We start from the raw sequence: 21,305 nt of genomic DNA, 5'->3' as shown, positions 1-21,305 counted from the left end.
CTGTGGGCTTCTCACATTTTCAAGGGACTAGGTTTGCATTCTTGTCAGCATTAATGAGGTTATTTTTTACCCTGGAAACATCATTAGAGAGAGGTGATGTAAATATATATATATACATTTTTTAGAGAACTTCATCAGTTTTATAATGGAATACAGGAACCGTTATTAGTGCAAATTGCTCACAGCACCCAAACAATTAATTTTTTTCTCTGAGGTGCCAGTTGCACTTCCTTGATAAATGTTGTTGTCAGGAATTTATGAGATTATTAAAATGTGTTTCAGGCTCAGACTTGGCCAGGAAGTCTCCAACCAGGGAGTAAACTCTGTTTTAATTTGTTATTGCTAATTGCATTTTGTTTTGTGCTTGAATAGGTGAATTTGGATATAGAGGGGTATAAGAGAGGAAAGGTATAACAAAGCCATGTGGAATTACGTGTAAAGATGTCTCCTACCCAAAATAATCAAGATCATGAAAAAGAGCTTTTTTTTTGAGGTTTACTGGTGGAATCACTTCACAGTGGGCCCACAGTTTTATTTCCTTCCTCTCTGTCCTTTGTTCCTTTGAATAACCTTTACCTGCTGCAGTAATGAGGTTTCAGAGGGATGCACTGGCTGCTGCACCACCTGAAGAATTGGGATGTCTCTCTATTTCTGGCAAATTCAAAAGTTTAGAAAATCAAATCTCCTCTCCTTGACTTCCCCTGTCTGCGGAGATGTCGTGCCCTTGAAAGACCAGTCTGGGATAACTCCCTCCCCACACAGGGCTGAAATGTGAGGAAATAAAAGCTGGAAGGCTGGAAAGGCTGGGACAGTGCTGCCACACGCCCTGGCGTGGTGTTCCCTGTGCTGCTGTGTTCCTCCAGGTGCCAGCTACAGCCAAAGCATCAATGCCAGGAGCTGTGCAGCTGTAAATTAAAGCAGAATTAGCCCAGGCAAGGAAAATCTGGGCAGCTGCAGGGAGAACCCCTGGGACACTGTGGTGGTACCAATTCATTGGAACCCCAAACAGGGATCTGGGAGACTGGCTGCAATATTCTGTTAATGTGGTTCAAATCCTCCCCTAACCACAAGGAACAGGTTTTTTCTTGCTGGTTCATTTTCCCATGCACAGATCCCATGCAGCCTCCAGAGAGGAAATGGGGAGAAATTCTTGTCTGGCCCTGGGACAGGTTTCCCAGAGCACTGCCCCTGGAGCCCTGGCAGTGTCCCAGGACAGGGTTTGGAGCACCCTGGGGCAGTGGGAAGGTGACTCCCCCCATGGCAGGGCTGGAACTGGGCTTTAAGGACTTTCCAACTCCTCCCATGGCTCTGTGGAGAGTTCTCTGAGAGTGTGAGATGTGTGTTGTCACTGGGAGGTGTGTGGATGGCCAGGCAGTGCTGGCTGATGGGGAACACCCCAAGGCAAACCTGTCACCCAGGAAAATCCCCTGCCTCCTGCCTGTTCTGAGCCAGGAGCCCGTTTAGGTGAAGAAATTCAGATATAAATGAATTGTCTGATGTCAGTGTCATGGATGGAAAGCTGCTGACACAAAGAGCAGAAACCAGGAGGGACAGGATTTCAAATGCCCCTGGTTTAAACACCAGACACACACCAGAGTCAAACCAGCCCCCAGCCCTCCACGTGTCCCTGAGAGGATCCTTGCTCCTGCAGCCCCAAATCCACCAGGCACTAACAAGGGGCTGCTGTTGAACCCTTCCTCATGCCCCAGCTCACAATTTCTCCTGCCAGAGCTGAGAACAAAACCATAACCTTTCCTCACACGGTGCTGCAGTGTGGTTTTCCATTAACAGCCATGGAAAAGTTAACCTAAACATGAGCTCTTTTTCCTGGAACCGACGGCTCCCCAGCCAGAAGCCTGGGCTGTGCCCCTGCACAGCAGAGCTGCTCCTTGAGGCAGCCCCTGAAGGGTCCAGTCAGACCTGATCCCGGGCAGGATTTATCCCAGACACATTAAAATGATGTTTTTAATGTTGGCGTCAGGAGCCGAGGCAAAGCCAGCAGCAGGGGACCGTGGGGTGGGAATTGTTCCTCCCCAAACCCCTGGGACAACACTCAGGGGCAGTAATTCCCATTTCCCCGAGCCCTTAGCACTGCTCAGGGTGGAAATACCCCAAACTCTGCTCTCACATTCACACCATGGAAAATCCTGGCTCCTGCCTCCTCCTTGCCCAAGCTCAGGCAGGGAGATGCTCCTGCACGGATTCCTGGGGGCTGAGGCTCCCTCTCCCTCTCCAGAGGGCTGCTTACCTCTGGATGAGCTGCTCCAGCTGCCAAAAGGATGTCCTTCATTTCTCGGTGGGGTTTTCCTCCTGCCCAGCAGGTTTTGTGATCCAGCCCCCAGGTGAAAGGCCTGGAGTGTCTCTGATGTGTCTTTAAAGTTTTGGTGATTTTTTATGTTTATCTACTTCAGTCATTTGCCAACATTACTGTACTGATGCTCTAAATAAGCTCTTATTTATTCAATTATTTTAAATGTTTCATTATCTTTAATTTCTTCTTTTCTCCAAGAAGTCCTTTTTGGGTTGCTGGTAGAGAATAGGACTGGATAAATACAAGTAAAAAATCACGACTTTAACATCTGGCCCAAGAGACAAAAGGTGGTGGGAAGGTTACTCCTTTGGCCAGGGCCTCCTACGAGTTTTGTGCATTCTAGTGAGAATTAGGTCTCAAATCACAAGTGGTTTATTAAATTTCCTTTCCCCTTCTCTCCTCTTTTCCTTCTTCTCTTTCTTTCTCTTTCTTTATTTCCGAATTTTTTTTATTCTCTCTCCCCCTTCTCATAACAACAGGGTAAAGCAGGATTTTGTTTATGGAAAGTCTGAATTCCCAATGACCCATACAAAACAATGTTAAGGATCTTTTCCAGGGCCTCTCTTTAAACCAGGCAAAAGAAGCCAGCCCTAGTGTTTTATGATCTTAAAAATGTTGATATTTTTCCAGGTATTAACTCCAGCTTGATAGGAAACCAAGAGAAACAGAACCATTTTTCATCTTTGCTTCAGAAAAACGCTCTCGCTGTGTCCAGGAGATCCTCCTGGGTCCTGGGGAGGGCAGGAGAGATCTCTTGGACACAGGGAGAGCATTTGGGACCCCCTGGGACCCTGTTCCCTGCCCCAAATCCCTGTTGGATTTTCCTGCTGAGGTCAGGGGTGCAGAGCTGCACTTTGGGTGAGTGCAGGTGGGAAAACACAGCTCTGGCTCCTCCAGGGCTCTGGGGTTTGATGTCTGAGCTCCCAGCCTGGCACAGCACAACCCCTCTGCACCTTTGTGCCGTGGTTTAACATCCCTTTTCCCTCACGGCAGATCTCTCCCTCCTGGCTCTTCTCTGCCTTTGTGCCCAGGGCACATTTAAACATTTCCTGCCCCTCCTGTGCCTGGGAACAGGAATTTATTTCCTGGGTATCCCCTTGGCATTCAGTCTGTAGTGAATCCACAGACGGCTGGGACAAGGAATTCTGCTGATGTGAGATGTTCCAGGACACAACACGGGGGTTTATTGCAGGGGTTGGGGTAAAAGGGTCCTGCCTTCAGCCACCAGCTTCTGCTGAAGGGAAACCCCAAGAGAGAGGGGAGAGAGCAGCAGGGTGAGAGCTGAGAGAGAGCAAAGGGCAGGGGGCAGAGGAAGGGGGAGAAGGATTCAGAGCAGAGGGAAGAGAGTTAGGAGTTAAGAGAGCGAGGTCCTTGCTACAATCCATCATATCTCCTTTTGTGATGATATATCTGATTTACAGTGACCAACCAACACAAGACACAAAATCCTATAGAATCTACATACCCTGTAAGAACTACTATATCACCACACTGTGTTTATTTTAAACTCTAAAAACTTCTCTCTTAGACTTTTCTGTTTTGCTGCATTGACCTTTGGATCCCTCAGCCAGCAGAAAGGGGTTGTTCAATCCAAAGGGATTCTCCTTCAGGCAGTTTTCAGGTTCTATAGTGACTAAGACTCAGTATCCTACAACTCACAGTCAGCTTTCATTTCTATTTCCATTGGAGGTTTCATATTTTCAGAATCTTTGCTAAGCAATCATTGATCCCCGGGGTGACATTGCCATGGCCATTGATCCCTGGGTGACATTGCCATGGCCATTGATCCCAGGGTGACATCGCCATGGCCATTGATCCCTGAGGTGACATCGCCATGGCCATTGATCCCAGGGTGACATCGCCATGGCCATTGATCCCCGGGTGACATTGCCATGGCCATTGATCCTCAGGGTGACATTGCCATGGCCATTGATCCCAGGGGTGGCATTGCCATGGCCATTGATCCCCAGGGTGACATTGCCATGGCCATTGATCCCAGGGTGGCATTGCCATGGCCATTGATCCCAGGGCTGGCATTGCCATGGCCATTGATCCCCGGGGTGGCATTGCCATGGCCATTGATTCCAGGGTGGCATTGCCATGGCCATTGATCCCAGGGCATTGCCATGGCCATTGATCCAGGGTGGCATTGCCATGGCCATTGATCCCGGGGTGGCATTGCCATGGCCATTGATCCAGGGTGGCATCGCCATGGCCATTGATCCCAGGGTGACATTGCCATGGCCATTGATCCCTGGGGCATTGCCATGGCCATTGATCCCAGGGTGGCATTGCCATGGCCATTGATCCCGGGGTGACATTGCCATGGCCATTGATCCCGGGGTGGCATTGCCATGGCCATTGATCCCAGGGTGACATTGCCATGGCCATTGATCCCGGTGGCATTGCCATGGCCATTGATCCCTGAGGTGGCATTGCCATGGCCATTGATCCCAGGGTGGCATTGCCATGGCCATTGATCCCCGGGGTGACATTGCCATGGCCATTGATCCCAGGGTGGCATTGCCATGGCCATTGATCCCCGGGTGACATTGCCATGGCCATTGATCCCTGAGGTGACATTGCCATGTCCATGGTCACTGATCCCCAGGGTGACATTGCCATGGCCATTGATCCCTGGGGCATTGCCATGGTCACTAACCCAGGGAGGGGATGGGAGCGTTCAGCTGCTCCTGCCCAGAGCTGTCTGGGTCATCCTGAGCTCGGTGTTGTTGAAGGCCCTGTGAAATCTTTGTTTTCCCTTGCCCCAGGCAGGCTGAGCTCAGCTGGGGCTGCTCCACAGCCTCCTTGGCCCGGAGCCCTGCTCCTCTGCTCAGCGGGGCTCAGGCAGATGTTTCTCCCATCCATGGCTGGCAAAGCTCGTGGAGAGGAGCTGTCTGGACATCTCTGTGTCCCCTCCACACCAGCTCCTCCCAGCCCTGCCAAACCCTCCGGGACCCTCTGCCCCCGGGTGCTCACTGCAGAGCATTTGTGCCAGCCTGGGGCAGCAGGGGGGACGTGCAGGGATGAAAAATGTCACCCCAACAAATCTGCTCCAGCCCACGGGGGCTCAGTGCTCCATTTGGCTTTTTTTTTTTTTTTTTTTTTTTTTTTCACCAGGAAAAACATTTACTTTGGGAGAGAAAAGAGTAAAACAGAAAATCAGCTCATACTCCCCAATCCAAAATAAAGAATGGATTCAGAAATCCTCCAGTGCCTTTTGGGATGATTTCATAGCTAAAGGAATGAATCCATAATACAGTAATGCTGATTCTGACATTTGAGTATTTACAGTGGGATCTTTTGCAGGTGGAACTTGTGAGGAAATAAAAAAATAGCTCAGAGGGCAAAGGTTTTGTTTAAAACTGTACAACAAACTGTAACTTAGCACCAAAGAGCAAATTTATTGGCTTCTCCCAAGCCCTGGGATATCAAGACATCCTGATGGGGACCGGATGCATTTCAGGGAAAATTCTGAGCAAGAAAATGTCTTAGTTCAACAAAGGTTCCCTTTTGCCTGGTAAATGATTAGAATGGGACACAAAAGCCAGAGAGAGGCTCCGGAAGGGCAAATCCCCGGTTTTGTGCTGCGGGGGTTTGAGGTGTGGGAAGAGGCAGGAGCCACGAGCTGTGTGTGCCCTGAGCCCAGCTCTGGGGCACGGGGTGAAGGACAGGACAAGGACACTGGCCTTGGGCTGATGGAGGGCAGGGTTGTGTCCAGTATGAGGAGGGAATTGTTCCCCCAGAGGTGCCCAGAGGAGCTGGGGCTGCTCCACTCCTGTGTCCAAGGCCAGGCTGGATGGAGCCCTGGGATGGAGGAAGGTGACCCTGCCATGGCACGGGGATGGTGTCACTCTTGGGGACACCAAGGGACGAGCAGGCAGCAGAAAGGGCAGCGGGGAAAGCTCCTTCTGTCATCTCATACACACTTTGATGAGCAGCCCAAAGACTGGCCACACAGGTCCTCACCTCATCGGTGAACTTCAGCATCCATCCTCCACCTCCTCCCAGAGGAGCGATGTGTAAACAAAACAGATAAATCCTGAAATACCCGTGGTTTTCTTGGGGCTGGGTGGGAAGAAAACCCACCAGAGCAGATCCCGGGGCCGCAGGGTGGGCGCTCTGGGGGTCTCCCCGTGCCCTGCTCCCACTGGACTCTCCCCTCCTGTCTCCTCCCAGGGCCGCTGCATCAACTTCACGCGGGTGAAGAACACGGAGAGCCCCCCCAAATACCCCTCAACAACTCGTACCCTCCGGGCCCCCCCCGGCCCCGTTTACAGCCCCCCGGCCCCCGTTTACAGCCCCCAGCCCCCCTCCCCCCCAGCCCCTCCCCCTCCTCCACGCTGCCCCCCCTGCCCCCCCACCCCAGGGGCCCCCCCCAGGCCGGGCCCCTCCCCCATCGCGGCCCCCCCCCCGCCCACGGCCTAAGGGGGTCCCCCCAGTGCTCCAGAGGTGTCCTTTCCAGTACTGTACCCGCCCGGCGGGGGGCCGGGCACCCCAACCCTCTGGATCGGGGGCGGCAGCAGCAGCAGCCTCTCCTGCCTTCGTCTTCTCCCCTCCATCACCCCAGTATCAGTGCCGCCACGTCTGGGAGCAAAAGCCGCCGAGGAGAGCTCCTGTGCCACCTCTGGGTGCCCAACGCCGCCCTGTGCCACCTCTGGGTCCCCAACGCCGCCCTGTGCCACCTCTGGGTCCCCAACGCCGCCTGTGCGTGGCCACGGTGACCCCGGGGCAAGGGGACGGGTCCCTGGGCGAGCTCTCTGCCGCCCAGCGGAGGAGTGACCAGAGCCCACGGAGAGCCCCTCAGTGCCACAGCAGGACACCAGCCACCCCGCACACCCGCCGGCCTGGGACGGGGGACAGGGGCTGCTGTCACCCAGCAGGAGCCGCAGAGAAGCTGGTGTCCCCTCTGGGGAGGAGAAGAAGGTGTGGACTGGAGGATGTGGGTCTGTGCAAGTGCATGAGCGGAGGCAGTGTCTCTGGGAGATCGGATCGGTTGGGAAAAGGAACCCCAGCCCTGAGGACGGGATCACTGAGGACCCCTCAGCCTCCGGCGGGACAGGCGAGGTCACGGCCACGGAAGGTTGGGAAAGGTGCTCAACGGAAGAGTCTTGGCGTTGGGTTTGGGCAGCTCTGTCCATCCACGGCTCTGCAGCGTCCTTTAGCGCTGGTTTCCACCTCAAAGGGAAGGACTCTGAATGTAAACCAGAGCTTTGGTCTCGAGCTCCCCAGATCCAGTCTGCCTGGGCTCCTTGTGCCGTCGGTTTGAAATGGTTGCCACTGATGCGTCCCTTTTCTTCTGTAAATTGAATTCTTTCACCTGAAAAATATCTCCACGTGGATTTTTTTTTTGTTGGTTTTTTTGGTTCGGTTTGGTTTTGTTCTCCTAACCAAGTAGCAGCTGCTCCCCATCTCTGAGTGAAGAGGAGCCCAGAGTGTTTTCTCACCCTCGTCAGCTCTCAACAGCATCACTCTGATTAGCAGCACTGACTGGAGCAAACCGCCCTGGGACAGGCCAGATGGGCATCAGCCTGCCAAGAAATGCACTGGCTGCATTTCTGCTGCTTCCTCCTCACCTTCAGGGGACTCCCAGAGCATCTCCTGCACACTCCTGCGTCCCGCAGCCACCCCGAGCCCCCAGGGCCAGGGGACACCCCTCAGCCACAGCTCCCTCAGTGACCCTCGGCGTCAGTTCTCAGCAAACCCTCCCTGCAAACCTCACAGCAGAGGAGCCACCAGTCCTACCAATGGCCAAAGGTTCTCATCTCAGTGTTTTTACCAGTAAAGAAATGCTTTCCGAGTACTTCCCCCAGTGCGTTTGGGATATCAGTTCTAACTTGTCGACCGAAACAAGGGGGAAAAAGAAAAACAAAAAAAAAAAAGGCCCTGGGCCCCTTTGGGTGAGATAAATCAGCTGAGATAAACCCAGGGGCTGGGGCTGAGGCCGTGCCCCCAGAGCCCTGGGTCCCACTGTTCTGGCTGCAGGCAGCACGGAGCAGTGCCTGGCCCAGGCCAGGGCCCCTGCTGCTGCCCCCCGCCCAGCTGCACCAGTGACGTCTGGTCTGGGTTAGTCTGGTCTGTCTGGTCTGGTCTGGTCTGGTCTGACTGGACTGGTCTGGTCTGGACTGGTTTGGTCTGGTTTGGTCTGGTTTGGTTTGGTTTGGTTTGGTCTGGTCTGGTCTGGACTGGTCTGGACTGGTTTGGACTGGTTTGGACTGGTTTGGTTTGGTCTGGTCTGGTTTGGTTTGGTCTGGTTTGGTCTGGTTTGGTTTGGTCTGGTCTGGTTTGGTGTGATTTGGCCTGGTTTGGTCCGGTCTGGTCTGATTTGGTTTGGTCTGGTTTGGTCTGGTCTGGTGTGGTCTGGTTTGGTTTGGTTTGGTTTGGTGTGACTTGGTCCAGTTTGGTCTGGTTTGGTCTGGTTTGGTCTGGTTCAGTGTGATTTGGTCCAGTCTGGTCTGGTTTGGTCTGGTTTGGTCTGGTTTGGTCTGGTTCAGTGTGGTTTGGTCCAGTCTGGTTTGGTTTGATCCAGTTTGGTCTGGTTTGGTCCAGTCTGGTCTGGTTTGGTCTGGTTCAGTGTGATTTGGTCCAGTTTGATCCAGTTTGGTCCGGTTTGGTCTGTTTTGGTCTGGTTTGGTCTGGTTCAGTGTGATTTGGTCTGGTTTGGTCTGGTTCAGTGTGATTTGGATTCACAGCGGAAGGTGTGGGAACTGGGAGCAGTGTGACACAGGATCCACGCCTCCAACAGATCCTCAGCATTTCACCAATTCTTGGGAAGGAAACTGATTTTAAACTCTGTGGCACTGAGGATTTAGTTTTGCAGTGTTGGTTGGCCAATAAGTTGGTTAATTGGTTAATTACCCGTAATTGCTGGGGGAAATACAAAAGCAGTGTGTTCTCCATGACATTTTTCCAGATGTACATAGAAATCCTCCTTCTCCCCAAACTAAAGGGGAAAAAGCCCCAAACAAACCCCTGCAGATTCAGAGAAGCAAAATAAAGCCTAGGCTTGAAAAATCAGGATTTCCAATGCTCCCTTTGCAATGGTCCAGCTCAAGAATAAAAAAAACAAGCTCCAAATTATTTTTGTTGTACATATTGTTGCTGCATGCTTACCATATGTAGATGGAAGCATTTCCTCTCTGTTGTGGATAAAGAACATTTTTCAAGTTGTAGTAAATTATTATAAAGCCAATGACATTTCATGGCATGTTATGGTACCAAGCTGTGCTTGTTGTATTTTTTCTTTATGGTTGTATTGCTTTTTTTTTTTTTTTTTTTTTTGGTTTTTATTTTTTTTTTAAATGTACAAATATTTCCTGTAGTGACGAGCACCTGTTTTACATGGCATTAACTGTGGCACTGCAGCTCCAGACCATCCATCCATTGGCAAAGGGATTTTTTACACATGGATCTGGGTGGAGCTGGAAAAAAAAAACAATCCACACAACTCTGCACAGGATTGGGTTTTGGTGACCCTTCCTGATGTTCCCACAAAATTAGAGCACTTCTGGCGGTGGGTTTTGTACCTCGTTGGTATTTAGGAAGGAATTCCTCCCTGTGAGGGTGGGATGGAATTCCCAGAGCAGCTGTGGCTGCCCCTGGATCCCTGGAATTGTCCAAGGCCAGGCTGGATGGGGCTGGGAGCAGCCTGGGACACTGGGAGGGGTCCCTGGGATACTGGGAGGGTCCCTGGGATACTGGGAGATGTCCCTGGGATACTAGGAGGGGTCCCTGGGGCACTGGGAGATGTCCCTTAGGCACTGGGAGATGTCCCTGGGATACTGGGAGATGTCCCTGGGATACTGGGAGGGGTCCCTGGAGCACTGGGAGGGGTCCCTGGGATACTGGGAGGGGTCCCTGGGATACTGGGAGGGTCGCTTGGGCACTGGGAGATGTCCCTGGGATACTGGGAGATGTCCCTGGGCACTGGGAGATGTCCCTGGAATACTGGGAGATGTCTCTGGGATACTGGGAGATGTCCCTGGGATACTGGGAGATGTCCCTTGGGCACTGGGAGGTGTCCCTAGGATACTGAGAGATCTCCCTGGATACTGGGAGATGTCCCTGGGGCACTGGGAGGGGTTCCTGGGGCACTGGGAGGTGTCTCTGGGATACTGGGAGGGGTCCCTGGAGCACTGGGAGATGTCCCTGGGGCACTGGGAGGTGTCCCTAGGATACTGGGAGATCTCCCTGGGGCACTGGGAGATGTCCCTGGGATACTGGGAGGTGTCCCTGGGGCACTGGGAGGTGTCCCTGCCATGGCAGGGGTGGCACTGGATGGGATTTAAGGTCCCTTCCAACCCATTCTGGGGTTCTGTGATTTAACACCAACCTAAATCTGGCTGCAAAAACGGCTCCCAAAATACCCCACCTTTAAAAGCCACCCTCCCTTCATGATGAATGACCCTAAGGATTAATTTAGGGAGTTAATGGGAGGCCAGGGAGAGTGAAAACTTGGAATTCAAGCTCCCAGTGACAATTAATGCCATGTAAACGAGGTCGAATTGGCTGGAGCACCACGCTCTGCTCTGCGGTGCCCTTTGTATTCCCTGTCTACGAACCTTGCCCAGCCCTTAATTAAACGTTTCTAATTGACACTGAAAGGAGCTGAGCAGTGCCAGAGCTGCGGTGCCACCCCAGAGCCCAGCTGGGCTGCTGGGAGCAGCAGGTACCCGATGGCATCCAACCAACCAACCATCAGCTCCTCCTTTTGCTCTTTGGTTCCTCCCCTTGCCTCTCGCTCGTTCAGAACCCTGTGTCAGCGCCTGGGACCCTCCGAGGGCTGGGCAAAGGTCCAGATTCTGGTTTGGTTGTGTTTTATTTTGTTTTACTGGCCCAGTGTCCCCAGGTGCTGGGGCTGTGCTCACCCCCAGGAGCACGGTGGTCCCCTGGGTTCTCTCTCTGCTCCCCGGGGTGGGAAATCTTCTGGCGCTGGTTTTTTGGGGAAGGGGCACGTGTGGCTCTGGGGTAAGAGATTGGGGATGTTGTTGTTTGTGGTGCTGGAGCAGGGGAGGAGCAGAGCAGTCCCTGTTTGGTGCTGAACTGTGTGCTGGCAGTTCAGCCAGAGCTGTGCAGTGATGTTGTACTCCCTCTGTCTGTTTGCATGTGTCATTTGTTAATTCAGTCATTACTCTCGCTGACTTTGATGTTATTATTAAAGAACTACACAAATCTCTGCTGGGCTCTGAGCAGTTCCTTGCCAAGGCGAAGCAAATTCTGGGCAACAAATTTTCATAAACTGGTTTTTCATTATCCTGGGGAACTCAAACTCGGTGCTTTTCTTCCCAAGAGCCCAGAGCACTTCTGACACAAACGTTTTCCTGGTAATGTGGGAAGGAAAAATACCTTGGGAAGGTGCATTGAGGGAAAATGTTTTCTCCTGCCACAAGGTCAGCACAATTGTCCCCCAAAGGGAGGTGTCCCCTCTACCCTGGGGACATTCCTCGTGCTGGATGTGACCAGAGCTGCAGCCTGAGCAGGGAATTCTGGAATTCTTCCCAGACATTAAATCGTGAGGCCTTTTCCAGAGCTGGAGGAATTCACAGGGATGGAGAAACCATCGCGTGCAAAACCACCCCAGGGGCTGGAAAACTGACCTGGGCCATGAGGTAACACAAGAAAAGCTGGGGATTTCTAAACTCCACTTTCCAGCCCCATTTCGGGTCCCCCCGGGGATCTCCTCTGGCTCTGAGAATCTGCAGCTGCCTCCAGAAGAGGCTTTTGTGCCTCTCTCCTGCTGCTGTGGTGTGGCTCCCAGGGACCAGGGGCTCAGGAGCCTTCCTCCAGGCGCTTCTGCCCCAGGGGGAAGTGTCTGGGAGAGGAAAAGGCAGGAGCAGGGGATGTCTGCATTCCTCCAGTCTGCTCCGGCTGCCATGTGGAATGGGAGCCTTGGCAGCACTCCCCTGGAATTTCCCAGCTGTGACCTGTGGGGACACACCCGGAGCTGTCTGAGGGAAAAATCTCCTGGGAAAATGGGATTTTGGGGCTCTGGGTCAGGCAGGATGAACATTTCTGCACACTGCAGGTGCTTCTGAGCGAAGGGCCTGAGCAGGAGGATGGCTGGGGTGGGTTGTTTAAGGTGTGGGCACTCGGGAGCCCCTAAATCCTCGACATAAAGGGATGCAGAAGGATGAAACACCTGGAAATATCCTCCGCACGTGCAGGACCTCCCCTCCCTGCTCCAAAGGGCTCCTGGGACCACAGCAGCAGCAGATGTGGAGAAACACCACTGGGAATGGTGGATGGATGGATGGATGGATGGATGGATGGATGGATGGATGGATGGATGGATGGATGGATGGAGGGATGGATGGAGGGATGGATGGATGGATGGATGGAGGGATGGATGGATGGATGGATGGATGGATGGATGGATGGTGGATGATGGATGGATGGATGGATGGATGGAGGGATGGATGGATGGATGGATGGATGGATGGATGGATGGATGGATGGATGGATGGATGGGTGGATGGATGGATGGATGGATGGATGGATGGATGCCGTGGGGATGGATGGAGGATGGATGGATGCCGTGGGGATGGATGGATGGATGGATGGATGGATGGATGGATGGGTGGATGGATGGGTGGATGGATGGATGGATGGATGTGGATGGATGGATGGATGGTTTTTAGGGGGGTTTTTAGGGGGATTTTTAGCTGTGGAGCCAGCCTGGGCTGCAGGAGCAGCATCCCACAGACTGCCCGAGCTGCTCCCAGCTCAGGAACTCCCCCTTTGGCGTGCATTTGACAGTTACTAACATTTCTGGGGGCAGTGAGTGTCTGGGAGTGTGTGATGCTGAAAGTCTCCCCCCCCAGCAGCCTGTCATGGAAACTGGAGAGCTTCCAGCTGCTGGAAACGTCCTGAAATAACTGCAGCAGCTTCAGACAGTTCCTTGTTGGCTTTTTTAAGCCGTCCACCTCAGAAGGTCAAATTCTGAAGTCATCCTCACTCCTCTGCCTCTGCCTGTTCCCACTGGCCCCAGGGATGGGACACGAGGGACACAAAAGGGACACAAAAGGGACACAAAAGGGACACAAAAGGGACACTGCAGAGCTCCTGCTGGGAGCTCCTCACCTCTCCAAGGCTGTGGCAGCTCAGGGAGGAGGGTGCTGAGCCCGGGGGAAATGTTTTCATTTCCCTACCGATAGATCCAGGCTTTGAACAAGAGAGTTTTATTTGTTGTGTTTATCTGCAAACAACAATGGGAAATTGTTTATCTGAGAAGAGCATCTACTGAAAACTCCGGTCTTTGGGAAGGAACCGTCCGAGAAGAGACCAAGTGGCATTTCTAAAGCAGAACACTTCTGGCAGTGCTCTAAAAACACAGATAATCTTTGGAGACTTTTATTGCTGAAAACCTACAAACGAGACAAGAGCTCCAGTGCTAAACACAAGCAGCAAACAGCAGAGTGACCCCTGAGCGTGTCACCCTCACTGGGATGGCTCTGGATGGCGCTGGCCTCTCCCCAGTGCCCACACTCAGGGTGCCAGAGCCGGGGCCTCGGGGAGCGGGGCTGAGCAGGGTGCTGCCACCCCTGGGACTGTGTCACCTCTGGGATGGTGTCACCTTAGGGACAGTGTCACCTTAGGGATGGTGTCACCCCAGGGATGGTGTCACCTTAGGGACAGTGTCACCTTAGGGATGGTGTCACCTTGGGATGGTGTCACCTTAGGGATGGTGTCACCCTTGGGATGGTGTCACCCCTGGGATGGTGTCACCCCTGGGATGATGTCACCTCTGGGATGGAGTCACCTCTGGGATGGTGTCACCTTAGGGACAGTGTCACCCCTGGGATGGTGTCACCCCTGGGATGGTGTCACCCTTGGGATGGTGTCACCTCTGGGATGGTGTCACCCTAGGGATGGTGTCACCCTTGGGACAGTGTCACCCCAGGGATGGTGTCACCTGGGATGGTGTCACCCTTGGGACAGTGTCACCCCAGGGATGGTGTCACCTCTGGGATGGTGTCACCCGTGGGACAGTGTCACCCCTGGGATGGTGTCACCTTAGGGATGGTGTCACCCCTGGGACTGTGTCACCTCTGGGATGGTGTCACCTCTGGGATGGTGTCACCCCTGGGATGGTGTCACCCGTGGGACAGTGTCACCCTTGGGATGGTGTCACCTTAGGGACAGTGTCACACTTGGGATGGTGTCACCCCTGGGATGGTGTCACCCTTGGGATGGTGTCACCTCAGTGCCAGTGTCACCTTTGGTCTGGTGCAACACCTGGGACCGTGTCACTCTAGGACCAGTGTCACCCTAGAGACGATGTCACCCTGGGCATAGTGTCACCCCAAGGCCAGTGTCACCCTGGGCATGGTGTCACCCCAGGGCCAGTGTCACCCCAAGGCCAGTGTCACCCCAAGGCCGGTGTCACCCCCCAAGGCCAGTGTCACCCCAGGGCCAGTGTCACCCTGGGCATGGTGTCACCCCAGGGCCAGTGTCACCCCAAGGCCAGTGTCACCCTGGGCATGGTGTCACCCCAGGACCAGTGTCACCCCAAGGCCAGTGTCACCCTGGGCATGGTGTCACCCCAGGACCAGTGTCACCCCAAGGCCAGTGTCACCCCAGGGCCAGTGTCACCCTGGGCATGGTGTCACCCCAGGGCCAGTGTCACCCAAGGCCAGTGTCACCCTGGGCATGGTGTCACCCCAGGACCAGTGTCACCCCAAGGCCAGTGTCACCCCGGGCAGGGTCTGCTGTCCCCGCTCACCCCTGGCTCCTGCTCCTCGAGGCCCTCGGGTGCTGCAGCAGCTCCAGGGGCAGTGCTGGTGCTCAGTCTCTGGAGGCAGCGATGCGATCCACCTGCAAAAGGGACAGGCAGCCTTAAAACAACAGCCCTGGGGACAGGGAATGATCCACTGCCAGAGGGACAGGGAATGATCCACTGCCAAAGGGACAGGGAATGATCCACTGCCAAAGGGACAGGGAATGATCCACCTGCAGAAGGGACAGGGAATGATCCACTGCCAGAGGGACAGGGAATGATCCACCTGCAGAAGGGACCAGGGAATGATCCACTGCCAGAGGGACAGGCACAGAGAAACAACAAACCCCCTGGCTTTGGCTGGGGCCCATGGGGACATCCTGGAGCCACTTTCTCCATCCACAGGGACACTGGATCCATGCCCATGTCAGAGGTCTCCTGAGGGCCTGTGCCAGGCTCAGGTGGTGAGGAGGAGGAGGATGAGGACACCTCTGTCAGCTGTCCCACACTCCTGGGTCACAGAACCTGTCCCTCCTCGCCCTTTGGCCAGGGGGAATTCTCCTGAGCCCATCACTGCCAGCTTTGGGCAGGGCTGAAATCCCCTGAGTTCCAGCAGGTGATGGCTGCAGGCTCCAGTCCCCTCTGTGTCACCAGGGTCACCTCCTGGGTGTGCCCACCCTGCCCTGGGGCTGCCTGAGCACAGAATTCCCACTGGCAGCAGTTCCAGGGCTGGGAAAGGAGCTGCTGCAGGAATGGGAGTCCCCCGGGCACAGGGGCCGTTCACAGGGGCTGCAGAGGAGCTTCTGTGGCTCCAGGAGCCTTTTCCCACCCCCATGGCCTGGAGGGGCACAGCCAGACACGTCCCTCGGGGGTGCCAATGTCCCCTGTGCTGGCCCAGTGTCCAGCCCAGCCCCAGGGGCCAGGAGGAGCCCAAGGACAGGGAGAGGAGGCAGAAAATCCCTCCTGCAGGAACCCCCTGCTCGGGGCAGGAGGGGCTGTGCCACCCCTGAGGCACCTGTGTGTCCCCTCCCTGCCCTGCTGGGGACACCGAGCTGTGCAGGCAGAGCTGGACTGGCCACTCTTCCCTGGGGCAGGGAATGCTGCTGGGATGGGGAAGGAGAGGAGCTGGGGGAATGGAGGAACAGGGAGGGAAAGAGAGAAGCAGAGAGGGAATGGAAGGACAAGGATGGAATGAGAGGAGCTGGTGGGGAATGAAGGAACAAGGAAGAAAGGAGAGAAGCAGGGAGGGAAGGAGAGCAGGGAGGGAATGGAAGGACAGGGAAGGAATGGGGAACAGGAGGGAATGGAAGAACAGGGAGGGAATGGAGGAACAGGGAGGGAAGGAGAGCAGGGAAAGGAGGAACAGAAAAGGATCAGAGGAGCTGGGAGAGGCCAGCTGCTCCCCTTTACGTTTGCTGCCTGTTGCCCTTTGTGCAGCTGGGGCTGGCCTGTGCGGGTGATTTGGTCATTTTGTCCTGAACAAGGAGCTTGGGTGACCTCTCCTAGTGTGGCCCCGTCCTGCACGTGGTGCCCTGGGTCCTCACTGGGCCAGCTCTGCTGTCACCCCGAGTGTCCCCGTGTCCCTGGGCTCTCTGCCTCAGGCCCCTGTTTGCTGAAGCTCATTCCCACAGGAATTTGTAAGGACCATGAGAACATATTTATCTGACTAAACAACGAGGAATGAGCCTGAGGACGGGGAAGAACTCCTGTCCTGTCCTGTCTGATCTGTGGGTCTGGTTTTCCTGGGGCTGGGAACCCTCAGCACTGAATGGACCATGCTGCTGAGGCAGCTCTTCCTTCAGGTGCCTGTGCTGTGCTCCAGACACAGGATAAACTCATGGAATTGGGTCAGAAACGGCCTCTTTGAAGCACACAGAGCAGGTTTGGGGTCAGGCTCGCAGGAAACAGCTTTTCTGCCTGGGCTGGAGCTGAGGAGGCCAGGCCTGCCCAGGGGCTGTGGCTGTGCAGGTCCATCCACAGCTGGCTGTGCCTCCAGGGCAGGGACAGGGGCTTTGGGAGAGACTCCTGTCCCCTGGACTGGGCAGGAATCCCACCCAGGTGAATCCCCATCCCTGTGCCACATCTCTCCACGTCCCCCAGGATGTCCTGCCAGCTGCCACCAAACTGAGGCCCTTAGAGCCTCCTGGCTGCTGCTGTGAGAGCACAAGGGCTGCTCTGCCCTGGGGATGCTGCTCTGCCCTGGGGATGTTCCTGGGGGCTGCAGGGCTCAGGAGTCACAACTGGTCCCATCTCTGTCCCCAAGGGCTCCTCTGTCACCTCCTGTGTCCTCTCCCCACGCCTGTGCCTGTCTGGGGAAGGCAATTAGCAATATTATTGCAATTAGCAATATTATTGGAATTAGCAATAGCCTTCACCTGCCCAAGGCAAGGACCAGGTGCTGCTCCTAACACCATTCTGGAGCAGTCTGATGGAATTTATTCAAACCAAATGTTTGTGCCCATCTGAAGCCTCCTTTGGCTGCTGGAGTTATTTACCAGCTCACCCCAGACAAACTGTGCAGGGCTGAGGCATTCCTGTGCAGCTCTTCCCAACTCCCCTTGGGCTGCCAAGTCCAGGAGAGGAGCCTCGGGACCTTTCAGGGCGAGTTCTTGTGGAGGAAAGGTCTTTGAGAGGAGAAGCCTGAGCTTTTCCTTAGCCTTTGCCTAAGAGAACAAATGCTGGAGTTTGAGGCTGCTCCCGTGGAGAGGCAAAGACCCCCGAGGAAATGAGTCCATGAGGAAGGGTTTGGGGCTCCAGAGGGTGTTTTGTGCCCAGGGGATCCCCTGACACAGCCCCCGGGTGTGTCTGAGCCCCCAGCTCTGACCTGACCTGACCCTGATAGCCTCAGCCACACAAGGCTCCTCCCTGGAAAAGCAGCTGGAATTTCACAGGTTGTGCAATGAGTGACTGAGCACAGGGCAGGTGTGGGCTGCGCTGACTGCAGCTGGCTCCTGGTAATTAAATCAGGTCATTAAATAAGAATTAAGGTACAGAAACAGCTCTGCCTTGGGGGGATTGCAGAGGCTCTCCTGTAGAGCGGAAAAAATCCCAGTTAAGGAAAGACAGGTGAAAGACAGAAAATGAACTACAGGCTGAATGTCTGAGCTGGAAACAGCCTCACTGGTCAGGGAGGAGCGAGCTGAGCCCTGAGGCTTTCTGCTTTGTACATCCAGCCCTTACCTTCCACAGGGGTTTCCTGTTCTGAACAGAGTTAACTAAAGACCAGTAATTCAGTTCGTTTCATGTAGGGCACTTGATTTTATTCAAAGGGTGAGATACAAAAAAATAAGTAAGCAAAGAGACAAAACCCAAATTATGGAACACTACAGACAAAAAGTAAGACATCTTCTGCATACAGCACACGACAGAAACACGGTACAGTCTGGTCCCCACAACCCAAGGCAGCTGGATATGTACAGCAGAGAATCTACAAGGGAGGAAATGTGGGTTTGCCACTTAAATGTCTATTTACAGAAACTGAATTGAAGGCAAATAGTTTTCTTTCCTTTTTTTTTTTTTTTTCCCCAACCCAAATACTTCTGTTTCTTCTTCTTCCTGTTTCTGGTGAAGAGGAGGGACTCCACTCTTTGAGGCAAATTTGGTACATTCAGGTAGGATCTAAAATTAGCCACAGCTAAACACTGAGGTGCTATTAAAGTACTTCAGTCTCTCTCTCTCCACCCACAGGGCCACCAGGAAAGTTCCTTGTGGCACCAGGGACTCGCAGGACCAGCCAGGGAGGGGAAAGGGCCAGAGCTGCACTGCTGTGGGTGTGATTTGTGCCTTCAGAGGCGTCACTGCAGCCAGACCCCTGTGTCTGGGCTGAGGGTCCCCTGGAGCCCCCCAGCTCCAGCTGGGCTGGGAAAGGCTCCGGGGGATGTTTTGGCTCTGACCCAACACAGGGGGTTCCGGCAGCTTTTTGGAGAGAAGGGCGTTCCCACCTCCCACAGGAGATGGCCCCAGGCACTGATGGGCTCTTGGGGAGAACGAGCAGAGTGCTGACTGTGGCAAATCTGGGGAAAAACTGCCCACAGCCCTTCTGCAGCAGAGCCAGGGGAAAAAAAAACACCTTTCTGGTGGCAGAATATTCCACGTGCAGCTTCATTTCCATGTGTGTGGAATCTGTGTGAGAACTGCTGGACAGAAACACGTGCTGAGCTGGGAGCTCTCTGGTCTTTGGTAATTAAACCCCCCAAGACATCAGGGCTTCCCTCTGAGTCTGTGCAGGTGAGAAATAGAATTACTCATTACCAAAATGAACTGTGACCCAAGGAGGCAGGAGCAGAAGCTGCAATTCCAGAGGGCAAAGGCCTTGATCTGTATTTTGTATTTACCTGTGGCTCAATTTTAGAGACAGGGCTACTGAATTTGCAACACCTCAGTAAGGAAGGAGAGAATTTCACTGGCTCAGTAAGCAAAACATTCATTTGGGAGAGCAGAAGACTGACTGGCTGTTAATAAATACCACAAGACATCCTAAAATTTTCTAAGGAAAAGAGAAACATCATCTTTCATCGAAATGCAACACGTGGACAAAATGAGGTAAGGAAAGCTAGAAAGAGTCCTTTGTACATTCTCACTTCACACTGCATGGCAACAACAACAACGAGATGCTTAACAGGTTCCCTGCCAGGCTCAGCAGAGAAATTCTTCACGCAGCTGTGCTCCAGAGCATCCTTGGAGCCTCCAGCATCCATCAGCCCCACTGCAAGAGCCCCAAGGCCTCAGCTTTGGCAGGCAGAGCTGGACACTGCAGGCAGTTTGCTGGCAGGAGCAGGGCTGGGCACCCCGTTCCCCTGCCCCATCGATGCCAAATCAGGGATTTGGCACAGCACACACCCAGAGAGCTCAGCACCACCTCTGCAGCTGCACTGTCAGCCTGGACACTTCTGACTCTGACTCCTGTTCTTTGGTCCTCTTCGTACACAACTTCCACCAACGTGGAACAGCCTGCACTAACAACCTTCTCCTGAAGAGCAGCTGTGTGTCACAGGGGTGCCTGTCCCCTGTCCCCAGGGCTGCCTGTCCCCTGTCCCCTGCCCAGACAGCCCTCTGTGCAAGGCAGGGCACAGCAACGTGGAGAAAAAGCCTTAAAACCTTCCCTGTGGGGCTGTTTTCTGGGAAAAGGGGATGGGACCCTGCAGACCCCTGTGCCAGGGGGACCCAAGGGACCCAGGCTGCACCCAGCCCTGCACAGGTTCTCTTTAGCAAGCTGCTGGGAGGAGGAGGAGGAGGAGGAGGAGCCATCTCCTACCTGTGAGCATTGCACCTGGCTCGTTTTTTCCTTAAGGACAATCACCATCCTCCAATGAAGCAGGGAGTGTGTTTAGGCAGAGGCACAGCTGTCACAGGGCAGTGCCTCACACACAGCATTTGCTGAAGCAAAATGCAGCATTTTGCTGCTTTGTTCTTAAACAGACACTGGCAGCACGATGTGTTCATAAATTAATAGTCTGGATATGACAGATTAATAAACACACACTCTGGCTTTGAGAAGCTGTTTCCTGGCATGCAGCATTTCATCCTCATCATGAAACTGAGCCTTGAGCTGACACTGGATTGAAGTGAAGTAGTCCCTGTGGTTTTGTACAAGCAGAACTGCCACAGAGTCCTCGGGAATGCCTTGCTCAGGGCACCTGGGTGGTGGCTGCTCAGCTCTGGTGCCAGGGGCACTGCACTTGCTAAAGCCATTTTCCATGGGCAGTAAATGACCTGGAATATTCACCATTTTATACCTTGTGGCACGGTTTTACAGTGCCTGTGTAAAGCTAATTCAAAATCCATGAATGGGAGGAAATTTCCTCTATCCAAAGATGGGAGGAAATTCACCTTTTCACATTAAGAAACACAAAACTGCCCTTTGATGACTCTGAAAAAGTCAGGTTTTGAGTCCTGAAGATATATTTTCTGTGTCATTTTTGATTCTCCTCAAGCTTGTTACAGAAATCTTACCCAAGTATTTATTCCTGTCGTGTTCATGGAGCCTTTTTACCCCTTCAGGGATGTTACAGAGCTGGGTCACTCCGGTGTGCTCCCAGTTTGAGGGGAAAATCCCCAGCACAGGGAAACTTCCACTTGTTTTACAAACCCCCAAAGAAGGCCCCAGCTCAGAGGGAGCACTGGTCCCTGCTGTGTGCCCTCAGCCCAGTGCTCAGCCAGAGCTCCAGTCCCACCAGAGCGGGTCCCCCTGGGCTCACACGGTGCTGTGGCCCCCGTGGCTGTGAGATTGTCACTTGCTCTGTTTTTGGCATAGAAAAAACCCTTCTGGAGCAGCGTTTT

General features: G+C 53.8%; 1 protein-coding gene and 1 long non-coding RNA gene across 2 annotated transcripts in view; one reads left to right on the top strand and one right to left on the bottom strand.

Annotated features, from left to right (window-relative positions):
- Positions 1 to 7,035, top strand: part of ANTXR1 (ANTXR cell adhesion molecule 1) — a 56,856-nt gene extending 49,821 nt beyond the window's left edge. Inside the window, 4 exon segments of the mRNA XM_066337086.1 lie at positions 6,491 to 6,632; positions 6,635 to 6,664; positions 6,667 to 6,775; positions 6,882 to 7,035. Coding sequence (XP_066193183.1) covers positions 6,491 to 6,632; positions 6,635 to 6,664; positions 6,667 to 6,775; positions 6,882 to 7,035 — 435 coding nt within the window.
- A 6,437-nt stretch (positions 7,036 to 13,472) lies between these two features.
- Positions 13,473 to 14,624, bottom strand: LOC136372554 (uncharacterized). Its single transcript, XR_010745507.1, has 3 exons — positions 14,561 to 14,624; positions 14,070 to 14,509; positions 13,473 to 13,900 (listed from the first exon to the last, which is right to left on the bottom strand). It is a non-coding gene; the product is annotated as an uncharacterized lncRNA (long non-coding RNA).
- Between the last annotated feature and the right edge of the window lie 6,681 nt (positions 14,625 to 21,305).

Source organism: Sylvia atricapilla, chromosome 28 (assembly GCF_009819655.1).
Source record: "Sylvia atricapilla isolate bSylAtr1 chromosome 28, bSylAtr1.pri, whole genome shotgun sequence".
NCBI classification, from domain to species: Eukaryota; Metazoa; Chordata; class Aves; order Passeriformes; family Sylviidae; genus Sylvia; species Sylvia atricapilla.
The sequence above is the reverse complement of the archived record's forward strand: the minus strand, read 5'-3'. Positions and strand labels throughout refer to the sequence as shown.